The following is a 17280-nucleotide window of genomic DNA, read 5'->3' on the forward strand; positions in this document are numbered from 1 at the left end:
TCTTAAAATTTGTATGGAGACAAAAAAGACCCTGAATAGCCAAAGCAATTTTGAGGGAAAAAAATGGAGCTGGAGGAATCAGACTCCCTGACTTCAGACTATACTACAAAACTATAGTAATCAAGGCAATATGGTACTGGCACAAAAACAGAAATATAGATCTATGGAACAGGATAGAAAGCCCAAAGATAAACCCATGCTCCTATGGTCAACTAATCTATGACAAAGGAGACAAGGATATACAATGGAGAAAAGACAGTCTCTTCAATAAGCAGTGCTGGGAAAACTGGACAGCTACATGTAAAAGAATGAAATTAGAACACTCCCTAACACCATACACAAAAATAAACTCAAAATGGATTAAAGACCTAAATGTAAGGCCAGACACTATCAAACTCTTAGAGGAAAACATAGGCAGAACACTCTATGACATAAATCACAGCAAGATCCTTTTTGACCCACCTCCTAGAGAAATGGAAATAAAAACAAAAATAAACAAAAGCTTAAAAGCTTTTGCACAGCAAAGGAAACCATAAACAAGACCAAAAGACAACCCTCAGAATGGGAGAAAATATTTGCAAATGAAGCAACTGACAAAGGATTAATCTCCAAAATTTACAAGCAGCTCATGCAGCTCAACATCAAAAAAACAAACAACCCAATCTAAAAATGGGCAGAAGACCTAAATAGACATTTCTCCAAAGAAGATATACAGATTGCCAACAAACATGAACGAATGCTCAACATCTTTAATCATTAGAGAAATGCAAATCAAAACTACAATGAGATATCACCTCACACCGGTCAGAATGGCCATCATCAAAAAATCTACAAACAATAAATGCTGGAGAGGGTGTGGAGAAAAGGGAACATTCTTGCAGTGTTGGTGGGAATGTAAATTGATACAGCCACTATGGAGAACAGTATGGAGTTTCCTTAAAAAACTAAAAATAGAACTACCAAACAACCCAGCAATCCCACTACTGGGCATATACCCTGAGAAAACCATAATTCAAAAAGAGTCATGTACCAAAATGTTCATTGCAGCTCTATTTACAATAGCCAGGACATGGAAGCAACCTAAGTGTCCATCATCAGATGAATGGATAAAGAAGATGTGGCACATATATACAGTGGAATATTACTCAGCCATAAAAAGAAACGAAATTGACTTATTTGTAGTGAGGTGGATGGACCTAGAGTCTGTCATACAGAGTGAAGTAAGTCAGAAAGAGAAAAACAAATACTGTATGCTAACACATATATATGGAATCTAAGAAAGAAAAAAAAAAAGGTCATGAAGAACCTAGGGGCAAGACGGGAATAAAGACACAGACCTACTAGAGAATAGACTTGAGGATATGGGGAGGGGGAAGGGTAAGCTGGGACAAAGGGAGAGAGTGGCATGGACATATATACACCACCAAACGTAAAATAGATAGCTAGTGGGAAGCAGCCGCATAGCATAGGGAGATCAGCTCGGTGCTTTGTGACCACCTAGAGGGGTGGGATAGGGAGGGTGGAAGGGAGGGAGACGCAAGAGGGAAGAGATATGGGAACATATGTATATGTATAACTGATTCACTTTGTTATAAAGCAGAAACTAACACACCATTGTAAAGCAATTATACTCCAATAAAGATGTTAAAAAAAAAAAAAAGAATTACCATACGAGCCAGCAATCCCACTACTGGGCATATACCCAGAGAAAACCATAATTCAAAAAGACACATGTGCCCCAATGTTCATTGCAGCACGATTTACAATAGCCAGGTCATGGAAGCAACCTAAATGTCCATCAACAGATGATTGGATAAACAAGATGTGGCACATATATACAGTGGAATATTACTCAACCATAAAAAGAAACAAAACTGAGTTATTTGTAGTGAGGTGGATGGACTTAGAGCCTGTCATACAGAGTGAAGTAAGTCAGAAAGAGAAAAACAAATACCGTATGCTAACACATATATATGGAATATAAAAAAAAAATGGTTCTGAAGAACCTAGGGGCAGGACAGGAATAAAGACGCAGATGTAGGGAATAGACTTGAGGACATGGGGAGGGGGAAGGGTAAACTGGGACGAAGTGAGAGAGTGGCATGTACTTATAAATACTACCAAGTGTAAAATAAATAGCTAGTGGGAAGCAGCCACATAGCACAGGGAGATCAGCTCGGTCCTTTGTGACCACCTAGAGGGGTGGGATAGGGAGGGTGGGAGGGAGACGCAAGAGGGAGGAGATATGGGGATATATGTATATGTATAGCTGATTCACTTTGTTATAAAGCAGAAACTAACACACCATTGTAAAGCAATTATACTCCAATAAAGTTGTTAAAAAAAAAACTAAGGAAATCCAACTAAAGTATGGACTTTAGTTGATAATAATGTATCAATATTGGTTCATGAATTGTAACAAACGTACCCCACACTAATGTAAGATATTAGCATTAGGGGAAATTGGGTATGGGGTGTATGGGAACTGTCTGTACTAAATTTGCAACTTTTCTGTAAATCTAAAACTGTTCTAAAATAACTGAAAAATTAAGAACTTCTGTTCATCAAAAGACATCTTAAAGGAACTGAGAAAAGCTATAAACTGGGGAAAGATATTTGCAAAACATGGTAAAAATTTAAAAACACTAATGAAGTGAATCAAAGATGAACCAAAAAATGAAGAGATAGACGATGTTCATGGATTGGAAGATTCAATATTGTAAAGATGTTCATTCTCCCCAAACTGATCTAGATTCAATGCAATTCCAGTAAAAATTACAACAGAATTTTTTTCATGGAAATCAAGTAGCTGAATCTAAAATTTATGGAAAAGCTAAGGAACTAAAAGAGTCAAAGCTACTGTGAAGAACAAGAACAGTCAGAGCACTCACACCAGCTGGTTTCAAGCCTATAAAGCTGTCGTAATCAAGGCAGTGCAGTATCAGAGAGAGGACAAACTTAGAGACAAATGGAACAGAACAGAATCCAGAAATAGACCCATGAACACAGATCACTTACCAATACAGGCCCATATTCTAGAGCATAAAATAAATCTCAAACTCTAAAAGATTCAAAATTATGCAAAGTATGCTCTCTGATTACAATGAAATTAAAATACCTGGAGAAATATCTCCAGAAAATCTCCAAATATTTGGAAATTAAATAACACTCTTCCAGACAACCATGGTCTATCTATATAATGGAACGGGCACAGACACCCTGGACATACCTCAAAAACATGCTGACAGAAGCCAGAGACAAAAGAGGGAATATTGGGTGGTTCCGTTTCTCTTACATTCTAGAAAAAAACAGAATTAATCTATGAAGAAAAGAATCAGAACAGTGGTTGCCTCGAAGTGGGGGATTAAGGGTTAACTGGGAAGGGGAATGCTTCTGGCATGAAGGAAGTTTGTATCTTGATGAGGTGCAGGTTCCATGCATGTGTGCATTCGTCAAAACTCATCAAACTTAACACTTAAGGTCTGTGCACTTCTCTGTGTAAATTACACCTCAATAAAGAAATTTAGAAAAGGATATGAAGAGAACTCCTGCAAATCAATAAGTAAAAGGTGGCACCATGGAGAGAAACGGGCAAAAGACACACACACACACACACACAGAGGCATCTCACAGAAGCAGAAACACTAACTGACACTAACCGTATCAAGAGAAGCAGGGAAAGACAATTCACAGTGAGATGCTATTTTTACCCTCTAAATTGGCAAATATTAGGAAATCCACCACACCATCTGTTGGAGAGGATGTAGTTCAATGGTAGGAGTGTAATCACTACAGCCACTTTGAGGAAAGAACTTGGCATTTTCTTGCAGTTGCATGTGAAGTTCAGCCCCAGCACTCGCATTCGTAGGGGTAGCTGCAAGAGAAACACTGGCACCCAGCGCTCAGGAGCTGTGCACAAAGAACAAATTCACGAATCATGAGGCAGACACGATAGAATGTTACTGCACAGGTGTCAGAATGAATGCAGTACAGCTACCAAAAAGAGGAAGAATCTTAGCAACAAAAAAAGCAAGACCCAGAAGACAGCATGTAGCATGACACCCTTTGTTATGACGTTTGAATACGAGCAAAACTAAGCAGTGTGTTATCTATAATTAAAATGCTTTAGGCAGCAGGGGAACCCCTGCGAGTGGCCCCTCTGAGAGGGAAGGAGGGGTGGCAGAGGGGAGGAACTAAGGTCACTTATTAGCCACTGTGTAGGTCTTGAGTGGAGAGCAGGTTTACAAGAGTCCCTTACCTTATTTTATACAAACGAATAAATAAATGCTCTGCATGGAGAGGAAATAAAACGAATGCTCTCGGGTAGCAGCCCCTCCCCTTTGGACCTCAGGGAAGGGCCTTGGGACTGGGAGTTGGTCTCAGGCGTCACCAGGGCCAGGGCACCTGGAGGGCAGGTAACAGGCCAGCCTCTACGTTCTGTGAGGAAGGCGGGACGCCCCCGCCCCCTTACATCATATCCCTCCTCACAGTCCCGCCATAGACCCTGAGAGTCCCGCTGCGGTGAGAATTCGCAGTTAGCGTCCTCCAGAAGACAGGGCTGGGGGGCAAGGCCTCTAATGAGCCCCGTAAAAGCCACCTGCGCCCTGAGGCAGCAGGACCCAGTGAGATGCGGCACTTCCCCTAGACCCTCCCTGGAGACCCTCTGCGAGGGGAGGAGTAGGGTGGGTTGGCAGTGACCTTGGTCTTGAGGCAAAGGGCCTGGGGCTGCTACGAGGGCAGCACCTTCCGGGTGCCCCCAACACCTGCCACCAAGTTGCACGGCATAGACAGCAGGGCATGGGCTCCTGGAGCCCCCAGCCCTGATGCCCTGTGTCCAAGCTGGCCCACCAACCCCGGTTCTGCAGCCCCTTCTCAGGCCCAGCCTCTTCTGCCGCATCGCTGACGGGTCTCACATCGCCAGGGACTGGGGCACAGTCCTCAGTGCCTTCTGCACCCCCCACCAGCTCTGAGCCCTCCTGCAGCCCCTCCCCACGGGGCTGGGCACCGGGCGCTATCAGTGGGGGTCTCCGAGGCCCTTCGCGGTAAGCCAGGAGCAGCCGCCAGCTCAGCCCCGGCGCAGGGAAGGTAAATGTAGGAGGAACCGGCTGAGGGTCGCCCAAGAAGTACACCTGCCGGCAGGAAACACCCTCCACCTCCAGCGCGCCCCCTGGTCCTGCTGGACAGACCCCGACCTCGCAGAGTGGGGGAGGGGCTGGAGAGGAGCTGAGGCCCCAGGAGCCCCTCGCCCACCAGTGGGGAGCACTCCCCGGCTCCGCCCCCGCCCGCCACACCTCCCTGCCGCTCGCCCATCGTCAGACACCCGACTCCTGGGCGTCCTGGCACAAAAGTCCCCAACTGCGCGGCCCTTGAAAGGCTCTGAGTGGACCGAGTCCACCATCCCCCAAAGGCCACTTTGATGTTCAGAAAACACAGGATAAAGACCTCAGGCCGGTTCAAAGAGAGTCATGTGGGGACACCAAAAGTGGGGATGAACCCTCCCACCCCACCCCCAGCCCTGCAAACCCCTGGCCCAGGTTTTGCTCACCCCTGGGAAGCCGGCTGGCCATCTGATGGAAGTGGTGTCCTTCCTGAGGCGTGAGGGGCCCTGGCCAGAGAGCAGCATGGAGCAGCCGTCCCTGGGGCCCACGTGGAGGAGGCCAGGGAAGTGCCCAGACGCACAGCGTAAGATGGCACACCAGGCAGGCAGAACGGGTCTTCTCTCCTGCTATGTGCACACATACACCTGCGTGTGAGTGTGTGTGCATGTACGAGTGCACCTGTGTGTGTGTGTGTGCATGGGCACACGCACTCCCACGCCTGTCTGTGTACCTGGTGCTCGCACAGGGAACAGTACGCACCTGAGAGCATCCACATGAGTGTGGAGGTAAGAGGTGTATCTGCGCGCACTGGTGTGCAGGCGCCGAGGCCCCCTTGCCAGGTGTTAGCTCGGGGCGAGGTGCGTGCTGGGCTGAGAGGGGCTCAGCGCTGCAGCAGCTTTGAGAAGGGTTACAGTGCCCCCATGCAGCTCTCACGACCCGGCCCCCTGCCCAGCACACATCACACCTGCATCTCTCCGCTGTTCAGGGTACTCAGAAGTGACGCCCCTGCCAGGGAGGGCTATGAGAAACTCCACCAACTCCACTGAGACTTTGGTGACAGATGTCATCCTGCTGGGCTTCCCTGAGCTGTGCCACCTTCAGGAACTGCTGCTCGGGTCATTCTTCGCGATCTACATGGTGACTGTCCTGGAGAACCTGGTCATCGTGGTGACCATCAGAGCCAGCCGTCCACTGCACACACCCATGTACTACTTCCTGGCCAACCTGTCGGTGCTGGAGACCCTCTACACCTCGGTCACCATCCCCAAGCTGCTGGCTGGCCTCCTGGTCTCGGCGAGGACCATCTCCTTCTCAGGCTGCCTCACCAGCTGTTCCTCTTCCTCTCCCTTGACTCCTCTGAGTGCTTGCTCCTGGCCACCATGGCCTGTGACCGGTACCTGGCCATCTGTCACCTGCTGCACTAGCCAGGCATCATGGACTCGAGGCTCTGCTGAGTCTGGCCCTCAGCGCCTGGCTGGGTGGCTTCCTGGTCTCCTTTGTGTCCACGGCTCTCACCTCCTGCCTCAGGCTCTGAGGCCCCAACGTCCTCAACAACTTCTTCTGTGACATCTCACCCCTGCTGCAGCTCTGCTGCTACGGCACCGTCACCATCGAAGTGCTGGACTTCGTGGCAGCCCTGGCTGTGCTCGTGGCCTTCCTGCCCGTGACCGTGGTCTCCTATGCCCACATCATGGCCATGGTGCTGAGCACCCCAGGAGGGGCCGGCCGCCAGAAGGCCTTCTCCACCTGTGCTTCCCACCTGGCGCTGGTGGCCGTCTTCTACACCACCACCATCTTCATGTACGCCTGGCCTCACGCCGTCAGCTCCTTCGACTTCAACAAGCTGGTGTCCATGGTCTACTTGGTTGTGACCCCACGGCTCAGCCCCGTCATCTACTGCCTGCAGAACCACGACATCAGGGAGACCCTGGCCCAACTCCACCAGGCCCCTGGCCCCTCCTAGCACCAGCTGCAGGGGGAGGAACTTCAAATCCGTCCCCCGTCATCTGCTCACAGCCACCAGGCCACAGCAGGGAGGCCATGGCTCTCTCCCACTAGCGCAGCCAGCAAGCTCCTCTCTTCCCCCCTCACCCTGAGACGGGAGCACAGTGGGAGCCGCCGAAACTCCAAAGGCTCCAGCTGCCTCTCACAGGGAGCTTCAGCGCCCGATCAGGGGACGGGTCCTCAGCCCAGGACGGGCTCACTGAGCTCCCAGGAAGGCCCCCCTCCACCGTCACCTGTAGCCTGGTCAGTGTCTGGCTTTCCTCCACTCCCGGAAGCTTTCAAGATCTTGTTGCTGTGTTTGGTGTCCAGGATATGCTTTTTTTTTTTTTTTTTTTTGTAGTTACGCTTGGAGTTTATCATGCTTCTAGAATTCGAGACTTGCTTTCTCTCATCAGTTTTGGAAAGTTATCAGCCATTATCTCCTTAAACACTGCATCTGCCTCATTCTTCCTTCCTCTCCTTTTGGTTTCAAAAGTGCATGTATGTTGGAATGCACAGCTTTGCATAACCAATACGGGCAGGCATTTAAAGGCGTCGTCACCTCCACAAAACTTGTAGTTAACCCGGTGAGGACCCACCCTTTGTGATGAACCCCCTGCTGCAGGCTCCATTCCTCACCTCCCTGGGCTTGCTTCTCGCCGGCCCAGCAGCTCCTGCACGCATCCTCTCGAAGGCTCTCCCGGCTCGGTAGCGTTTCCTGGGATAACTGCGATGAGGGGAAGGACCCTGCGGTGATCAACAGCCTGACTGTGGAAACTGACCCCATTGTCATTCCCGGGAACATGACCATCAGTGCTGAGGTCAGGACCACTGTGGACCTCAAAGATCCTCTGAAGGTGGTATTAACTCTGGAGAAGGAAGTGGCTGGCTTTTGGGTCAAAGTCCCACGTGTGGAGCAACGCGGTAGCTGCACCTACAAGAACTTCTGTAATGTGCTTGAAGTGCTAACTCCCCTTGAGAACCCCTGACCAGAACCCCTGCACACCTATGGGCTTCCCTGAAACTGTCCCTTCAAAGAAGGCACCTACTCACTGCCCAAGTCTGACTTCTTCCTGCCTGACCTAGAGTTGCCCAGCCGGCTCAGCAGTGGGAACTACCGGCCGGAGATCATCCTAAGCAGCAAGGGGAAGCGTCTGGGCTGTGTTGAAATCTCCGCCTCCCTAAAGGGCAAATAAGGTGGCACTTGCCACAGCAGAATGAAGGGGGTGTGAGGAAGGCATCCTCTTCCTCTGTCTTACGTTGGCCAAGGCCAGATTCTACTCTCTGTCCTTTCTCGAGCCCCTTTCTACAATGATGACACTACCCCGCTGAAAGTCATTTTATGCCACCTACAAAATTTTTAGGCGTGGGCCAGCAGCCCTAACCTAAGGGCGGATGAGCCTGGTGGTTCTTGACAGCCCAGGACATCTACTGGGCCGGCCACGGCATTTTCCTCCTCACCCCCATGGCTTTCTCCCTAAGAACTCAACTCATTTTCTAAACAGTCAAGGAAGGGGGCTAACACGTTTTATGACCCCCCATTCAGACTGACCCAGTCTTGGTCTCCTGAAGTACCTTTATGATTTTTCTCATTGATTTTGTGTGTGTGTCACTGACCTAAAAGCAGAGTGATAGTGCTAACAGTTTTCATTTTACTCCCACCCCCTCTTACAATGAAGGGTCTGAAGGAGTCGATCTCAGTCTGTTCCTCCATTAACTTCTATGATTTAGTGTTATTTTCTAGACTTGCCCAGTTAACAGTGGGGCACAGTGTATCCTGGAGAGGCAGGGCATGTGATGGGAGAGATATGTGAGAATGCTCTATGTGTTTAAGATAGTCTGCGAACTCAGGTGCCTGCAGGGCAAAGCACAAGACATCAGTAAATGATGAGGGCCACGAGGAACATGCTGTTTCCGGGCACATCTTCCATTTTTTCCTTCGTATAACATAACCGATCCGGGGCAGCTGCTGCCCAGTCTCAAGCTGGGGGTATAATCAGGGATGAGGGGACTGGGGTGAGTTGGAAAGGGCACATCTGGTCCATAGGGACAGCTGCTATCTAGCTATAGCCAGTAAGTACCACAGGAGAATGTGGGCCCAGCATTACAAAATACTCTCAAATTTTTTTTCCCTTGAGAAGCCAGAAATCCAGACTTTTATATGAAATCAATTTTTAAATATCGGGAACCAATTATTTTTTTAAATACTGAGCAGGCAGAAGGGGCCAAACATACTTGTCACTGGGGAAATCTGGCTGGCTCATGGGTGGCCAGTTGGTGGCCTGGGATGTAAGAACATGCATGCCTTGTCCTTTTAACCTTGAGACAACTCCTCCAGCACTGTTTCTCCCTCCATTGGGCAAAATCCATAGTGCCTGACCCTAGAAGGCTCCTCCGGTGCTTGGGGAGTAGAGGCGGCCTCAGAGCTGTGAACTTGGGGATCACGAGGCTGCCTGCCCTGGCCCTGGAGCTCTGTCAGGGTGAGTGGGGCAGAGGCTGAAGGGGTGGGCCCGCCAGCAGCCACTCTGTGGAGCAGGGGTCCAGCGAAGAGAGGTAGACTCATGTCAGGTGCCTGGGTTTGTTCACTATCCTGTCCTCTCATGACAACTTAATCACCCGTGACCAGCCCCGTGTTCTGGGCTCACATGAAGGCTGGAATGGTAATAAATCTTTTTAACCTGAAAAAAAGGAAAAAAGTGCGTGTATGTTCGACCTTTCATAGGGTCCCCCATGACCCCCTGCAGCCTGTTCTGCACGCTCTGTCTTTTTTCCCTCTGGTCTTCAGAAGAAGACCTTCCAGGTTACTAATGCTTTCTGTCTATCTAATCTGTTTTCTAATGTGTTTTTTTAGTTCTAGAATTTCCATCTGGCTCCTCTCACAGTTTTCCCATTCTCTATCAAATTCTCAAATTTGTTTGATTCCTATGCACATGTACAAGCTCCTACCTGGTCTGTCAGTGATGCCCTTCTTCTCTCGTATTGATCTCTCTCTCTGTTCTGCCAAGACTGGATTGTTTTATCACCATGGCTTCTGCAACATCTTAATATCTGGCACAGTGAATCCCTCTTCTTTGAGCTGCTTTTTCAAAATTAGTTATATTTGACCTTTATTTTTCTGTATGGACTTTAGAAACCCTTGGGTTCTGTATTAGTTTGCTTGGGCTGCCGTAACCAAGTACCACAGGCTGGACGGCTGATATGCCAGAAATTCATTTTCTCACAATTCTGGAGGCTGGAAGTCTGAGATAAAGTGTCACCAGGGTTGGTTTCACGGGGGCCACTGTCCTTGGCTTGTAATCAGCCATCTGCCCCCTGCATCCTCACGTGGTCATCCCTGGGTGCATGTCTGTGACCTGATCTCTTCTTATAAGGACACCAGTCATATTGGGTCAGGACCACCCTGATGACCTCATTTTACCTTAATCACCCCTGTAAAGACCCATCTCCAAATACAGTCACATTCTCAGGTGCTGGGGACAGGAATGAATGGTGGGGACACAATTCAGTCAATAACAGTTTCCTTTAAAAACTCTGTGGAGATTCTTATTGGAATTTCACCAAGTTTATGGGTTAACTGTGGAGAAGGGTCACTCAAGGTATCGACCTGTGCTGTCCTTGTTTCTCCCCCGTTTATGCAGGTCTTCTTTTATGTTGCTTAATGACTTTTCTCTTTTTTTTGCCACAGAGATTCTTTGCATTGTGGGAGGTTATTTATGGAGTTGGTTGTTACTGTGCATGGCATTTTATTTTATATTTTCAGGGTTTTTTTCTTTCTTTCTTTCTTTTTTTAGAGAACCACTGTTAATTTTTTCTTCATTTTTTTTTTTTTTTGGCTGCGCCGTGCGGCTTGTGGGATCTTAGTTCCCCGACCAGGGACGACGGGACCCAGTCCCTCCTTCGGCAGTGAAAGCACGCAGTCCTAACCATTGGACCACCAGGGAATTCCCTATTTTATATTTTCTAGCTATTTCTTGTTCTGGTAGAGAAATTCTATTTTATCAACCCTAAGACACACACATGGCTGCAGTCACAGAATATCCAGATAGCAATCGCTTGAACCAACAGGGACAAGCGGTCAGGCCATGGGCAGTACAGGGCCAGCAGAGCAGCACCGCTGAGTGTCCAGGACCCAGGGCGCTCCTCCCCACCTTCCACCCACCCACTAGCCTTGGTGTCCAGCCTGCAGTCTTCAGATGGCAGCGGCAACTCCCAGCACCAAGTCCACAGTCCAGCCTGGCGGAAGGGGAGGGGGAGAGCATGCCCTCTTTCGGGGGAGCAAAACCCCCCGGGCACCCTCAGAGCACACCCTGTCGCAGGCTTCGTCGGCTCTGCCTAGTCGTTGGCTCCCCAGCTGCAGGGGGTGGTAAGCAGTTGAATTGCAGAGCCTGTGGCTTCTCCAGTGCATGGCTGTCTCCTGGTCGCAGGCCGGACTTCACTCTGATCAACAGAAGTGGTGAGAGTAGGAAGCTTTTCTTGTTCATATTTTTTAAGGGAACACATTTAAAGGTTCTCCATTAAGTATGATGTCTGCTGAGGGATTTTTTGAAATACAGCCTTAATCGAGTTAAAAAATTCATTTCAACGACTAGTTTTCTTGGCATTTTTCCCCACCAATGAGTGTTGATGGAAATCAAACACTTGACAATGGCGATCATATTACAGTATGTAAATGTACCAAATCAACACGTTGGACACCTTAAATTTACAACATGTTACATGTCATATATATTTCAATTTAAAAAACTAAAAAAAATAACATTTAAAAATTAAGAAATGGCTCTCTTTTGCTCAGGCCCGTGGCATGTGTTCATCCTGCCGGGAAGCTCCGTAGCCGCTGACAAGACCAGAAGTGACCTGATAAACAGTACAAGAAAGCACAGCCCAGAGGGCCAGCCCTTATGGAGGCGCTTCTCATGCAGAGGGAACTGTGCTCGAAAACGTAGGGGTTGAAGCCAAACAGCCAAATTCTGCCATAGGGAAGTGTGTCAGGGTTCAGTTAATGAAGAATCGCCAAAAAATCACAGCCTTTGTACCCAGTGATGGTTGTTTGAACTTTATTGAGGAAAATGATGACGTTCTGGTCGCTGGATTTGGTCGCAAAGGTCATGCTGTTGGCGACATTCCTGGAGTCGTCTTGTAGGTCGTCAAAGTAGCCAATGTCTCTCTTTTGGCCTTAACGCAAAGGTTAGAAGAAAGGACCAAGATCATAAGTTTTGATGGTGACGGCACGATAGTAATACATTTTCACGTGCAAAAAACACCCCAAAAAACAAAAAAAAAAAAAATTAAGGAATGAAATGCTTTGTCTTCTCCTGAGAAAATCGTGAGCGTTCTTCTCCCTTGGTGCAGCAGTGAGTAAAGTACGTCCGCGTACTCGACAATGTTGAAACCGCCTGGACCCGAGTGGTGCTGACCTGCTTTTGATGTACTGTTGGGCTCAGTGGCTAATATTTTATTTAGATTTTTCATGTTGATATTTAAACATAAAATAGTCTAAATATTTTTCTGTGCTTCCCTTATATATTTTAAGAGAAAAGGTTTAGGGTCTCATAAAAGGGTTAATTAAGCCTCAACCCGTGGCTCTTCTTACGTGGTGCCCTTGGTTCTCCTTCTCTCTCCTCCGAACAACTATCTGTCAGACTCAGAGCCCAAAACTGTGCCCTTTCTCTCATATTTGCCATCTGTTTGCTGTTCATCCGGAGAAATTTCCTTAACTTTATAATTCAATTCTCCTGGTTGCTTTTCAGAGGTTCTTTCTTAGCCTCGACCTTTGTCACAGCATCCTGTTCTTATATAAATAGTATCCCCCTCAGCTTTTCTGAGCCTATGAATTGGAGTATTTTTTGTTTGTTTCTTAGGTTTTCTTCTAATTCCTCAAACTTCTTGAGCCTTCTTTTTTTCCCCCATTTCTTTACCTTGGTCTTTCTCTGTTGTGTTGCAGACTTTCTGTCTTCGAATGCCTGATAAATGCTGTTTGCTGTTCATACTTTAAAACGAAGCGGTGGGAAGGCTGCCTGGACGTTCCCTGTGTTCGGCGGACCCTTGAGAATGAGGCGGCAGGGACAGGCCATCGGGCTGGGGACCCTCTAAGTGCAGGTGACGGAAAGCACTCATCCAGAGAAGGTCCACGGCGTCAGCCGTGGCGCTGCCTGACCCGGGAGGTCGAGGGGGCACAGGGCCCGCCTCACTTGCCCTCGGGCTCCATGCGAAGGCTCCACGCGGGTGACGGGTCCTCGCATGCAACGGCTCCAGGCTCAGCCTCCCGCGGAAGGAGAGCGGCCTCTCTCAGCAGCTCAGAGCACGGCCAGGAGCCCTACACTGGGAAGCAGGTCCACGTGGCCAGGGAGAGCCACAGGGCATGCCACATCCCCTCACCAGACCAGGGGAGGGGGCAGTCACAGTCAGACCCCCATGGGCCGAGCATAAGAGAGGGCTGGCTCCCCAGGGCACACACATGGATGCTTTGACCGGAACAGGGAAAGGACGCTGAGAGGCCAAAGCGGCAGCTGTCCCCAGCAGGTCCCACACCGCGCCGGGGCTTCCAGGTGCTTCCTGACCCCGTCAGAGAAACGCCCTTGTTTCCTTGGGGTGAGCAACATGCTGGGGGCCGTTCTGTGCGTAGGACCGGGGTGGGGGGGCTCGACCAGAGAATGCAAACCTTGGACGAACCCCCATTGCCGTCCCCACCCCTCCCGCCATCCGTCACCACAGCAGCCCGATCCCTGAGGCTGGGCGGGAGGCTCTCTCCTCTGCCGCTGCCCCTCTGGCCCAGGTGGCATTTGAAACCCACAGGCCCTGAGATTGCCCAGGAGAACGTGTGGAGCGGCGGTGCTGAGACTCCAGGGACCACGAGGGTCTGATGGAAGCTGAGAGATCGAATCACATAACAACCCTCTGAAGTTCAGGAGGTCCCTGTGCCCACCCTCGACACCATCAAGAGGGCCTGGTGTCCCCAGGTGGAGTGGCTGGGGTGAAGGCCTAGAGTCAGTGGGTGGAGGGGAAGAGATTCCAGAGGACAAACCAACCTTGGAAAGCAAGACAGCACCATTTCAGACGTGGTCCCAGAGTCCAATCCGGCCGGGACTGGGGAGGACCGCTGGCTTGAGCAGTCGGGTTACCGGTGGTGGGGCTACCCGAGGACCCCGAACAGTGGGCACTGAAGGGCGGGAGGAGGGGGGCCCTCTGGGACTCGGACACCATGGGGCCCTGGAGAGCCGTCCTCCCCTCTCTGTGCACCGCGGTCAGGAGCTCAGGGTCCGACGTCGCGTTCTGTGGTCCCTGTGTCTGGGACACACCCACCCCGGGAAGGATGGAAATGAAGAACGGGAGAGGGTGGGGTGGGAGAGGTTAGGGTTTGGGGCGGGTGGGGTGGGATGGAGTGTGGGAAGGTGGCGGTGTGCGCACCGGGTGCTGAAGACAGCGGGGCAGACGGTCCTGTCGACAGATAGGACGGGGTGGCGGGGAGGGGGGACGGGGGCCGCTAGGACGGGGTGCTGGGCAGCGAGAGGGGCTGCGCCTCCGAGCGCCTGCCTTTATCTCCTCCCTTCCGTCTCCCGGGGGATGCGCCTCCGCGTCTGCCCACCCCCAAGCCTAGGGCGGAGGCCTCACGCAAAAGCCAGGCTCCGCGGTCGGCGCTTGGCGCTCGGCGCCCCGTGCAGTCTCCGCCGCAGCTCCTTCCTTCCCGCTCGGCAGCGGTCCCTGGAGCGGCCGCCGCGGTTCCGAGCGAGGCCCGTGGCTGGTAAGGCCGGGCGGCGGAATGTGGGCGCGCACCGGGCGGCTGGGGCTGGCGCCCGCCGGGCTAGAAATGAAGACGCAGCGAGGGGCCGACAGGGCCCGGGCGGAGGGTGGAGCCGCCGGCAGGTGGTCGCGTCTCGGTGCCCCGGCCCAGCAGCTGAGCCAGGCGGTGGGTGAGGGCTGGAGCGCGAGGCAGAAGCGGGCGGGAGGCGACCCTAAGCTGGGTCCGGGCCTGCGGCGGTGGGGCGGGGTCCGCACAGTGTGACCAGCCCGCGAGGCCCGAACCGGCTCTGGCCCCGCGCAGCCCCGGAAGGGGCTGGGAGGGCCGGGCCGAGTCTCACCGTTGGTCCCTTCTCCAGACCCCGATCTGCTTCCTTGGGGGCCCTCGGTCCCTGAGACCCCAGGGTGGCCTCCGGTCCTGCCGAGCCCTGGAGGCCTGAGTCGGCCCTTCCAGAGCAGCCCAGAATACGGAGCCCCCTCCCCAGGCCTGAGCGCCCCCCGCCCACCGGAGGATGCTCAGCACCGCCCATCCTTTGCCCCCACTCCACCCACCCCCCCACAAGCACAGAATAACCCGCAGGTGCAGAACCCTCTCACCCCCTCCCGCCCCTTCCCAGTTACTGAGCAAGAGCCCACGCCCTCCCCAGGCCTGAGTCCCTAATCCTCCGGCATTAAAACCCCCTCCTCTCAGCCCACGCCAGCCTGGGCGGGTAGTGCTCCAAGGTGCTGGGGCCCCATGTACCACCAAATGCTGAGCCCCTGTCCCCAGGCCCCGGGCGCCCTGGGCCTCGCGGAAGCTGAGGTCCCTTCCTCCGTCCTCCCGCAGGTTTCGCTCCACGAAGATGAACTGGACTGCCGCCGCGTGCTGGGCTCTGCTGCTAGCGGCCACCTTCCTCTGCGACAGCGGCGCAGCCAAGGGCGGCCGTGGCGGGGCTCGCGGCAGCGCCCGGGGCGGGCTGCGCGGGGGCGCGCGCGGGGCCTCGAGGGTGCGCGTGAGGCCTGCGCCCCGCTACGCCGGCTCCTCGCTGCGCGTGGCCGCGGGAGCGGCGGCAGGGGCAGCGGCGGGGGCAGCCGCGGGCCTGGCGGCGGGCTCGAGCTGGAGGAGGGCCGCGGGGCCCTGGGAGCATGGCCCGGAGGACGACGAGGACGGCGCACCCGGCGGCAACGGAACGAACCGAAGCGTCTACAGCTACCGGGCGTGGACTTCGGGCGCGGGGCCCACGGGCGACCCTCACCTCTGCCTGCTGCTGGGCGGCGCCCTGGGCGCCCTGGGGCTGCTGCGGCCCTAGGCCGGGCTGGGCTCGGGGGCCAGATCTGCCCCCAGCCCGCGCCCGCCCCGCGGGCCACGGCAGAGGCTGCCCAGCACTGAGCGCCCCTTGCCTCCACTGCCCAAGGCCTCTGAGCCCAGAGGAGCTGCGTGGCCAACTCCCGACAGTCCAGCAGCCTCTCCTCCTGTGACCCAGAGGCACCTCCTGTTCCCCCTCCTGCCTGATCCCCTCCCCAGCCTCCGCACCTCCCACCCTACCAGGGGCCCAGTGGCCCACCAGCTCCAGGATGCCCTGCCTGCCACTTGGAGGTGAGGGTCCTCCCCAGCCGGAAAGGCAGGTGTCCTGAGGCTCCTGCACCGTCCTGGCCAGCTGACCCCCACTCTACAAGCTGTTCAGGCCACTCGAGCTCCCCTGACCCCACCTGGACACTTGAGCGGTGTGGACAGTGCCGACCACCAGGCAGAGAGGTGGGCCCTCAGGCTGGGCTGGCTCTCCCACAGCCCTGAGGACGTGGTGGCCTCGCCCCCAGAAACAGCCCCAGTGGACCAAAGGCCTTGAGGATTCGGGGGAGAGGAGAGGTTTCCCTCGCAGGCTGCAGTGTGCTGCCTGCCTGTCCAGAAAGGAAGGGGGCCACATCTGTGGATTAGTGAGCCCAGACGTGGCCCCGTGGTTCTCCAGATGGCTCCCAGGATACCCTCGCCCACAGGAACTGCCCACGCCTTGCCCCTGCCCTCGGGCCCAGGGCCCGTGTCCCCCTCTGGGCAGACGCTTTGCGAGACCCGCCGCCAGGGACTCCCTTAAAGCCACTTTGCTCTGACTTGAAACAAGTCACATAACTCTTCTTGGACCTATTTTGGAAGAGAAAAAAAATCTGTTTAAACTTCAAGAGCGTTCCATTAGCTCTGAGCTCCAGGTCCACGTTCCGGGATAAGAGCCCCGCCTGCACTCGGGGACGGCAGCTGTGGCAGGCAGCCCCTCGGAAGCTGAGGGCGAGGTGGACAGGAGGAGCCGGGGCTCCAGTCAGACCCACGGCCGGCATGGCCACAAGGCAGGGCCCAGCACCCAGCAAGTACCACCAGATGTGAGGGCACCTGTCCAGCAGAAGAAAGCCCAGGAGAAGCTGAGCTTCTGCCACACCCCGAGGGCTGTCACAACGAGGCCAGAGCGGCCTCTGAAGAAACCACAGGGTGCGTCCT

General features: G+C 53.0%; 1 protein-coding gene and 2 pseudogenes across 1 annotated transcript; all 3 read left to right on the plus strand.

Moving 5' to 3' along the window:
• Positions 1-6119: 6119 nt before the first annotated feature.
• Positions 6120-7062, plus strand: LOC118882858 (annotated as a pseudogene).
• A 627-nt stretch (positions 7063-7689) lies between these two features.
• On the plus strand, positions 7690-8278 carry LOC118882283 (annotated as a pseudogene).
• Positions 8279-14568: 6290 nt separating this feature from the next.
• SPRN (shadow of prion protein) lies at positions 14569-16945 on the plus strand. The gene is made up of 2 exons (XM_036828665.1): positions 14569-14820; positions 15643-16945. The coding sequence occupies exon 2, from the start codon at positions 15659-15661 to the stop codon at positions 16103-16105; it is 447 nt and encodes a 148-aa protein (XP_036684560.1). The 5' UTR covers positions 14569-14820; positions 15643-15658; the 3' UTR covers positions 16106-16945.
• The last annotated feature ends 335 nt before the right edge of the window (positions 16946-17280 follow it).

Source organism: Balaenoptera musculus, chromosome 16 (genome assembly GCF_009873245.2).
Source record: "Balaenoptera musculus isolate JJ_BM4_2016_0621 chromosome 16, mBalMus1.pri.v3, whole genome shotgun sequence".
Lineage (NCBI taxonomy): Eukaryota > Metazoa > Chordata > Mammalia > Artiodactyla > Balaenopteridae > Balaenoptera > Balaenoptera musculus.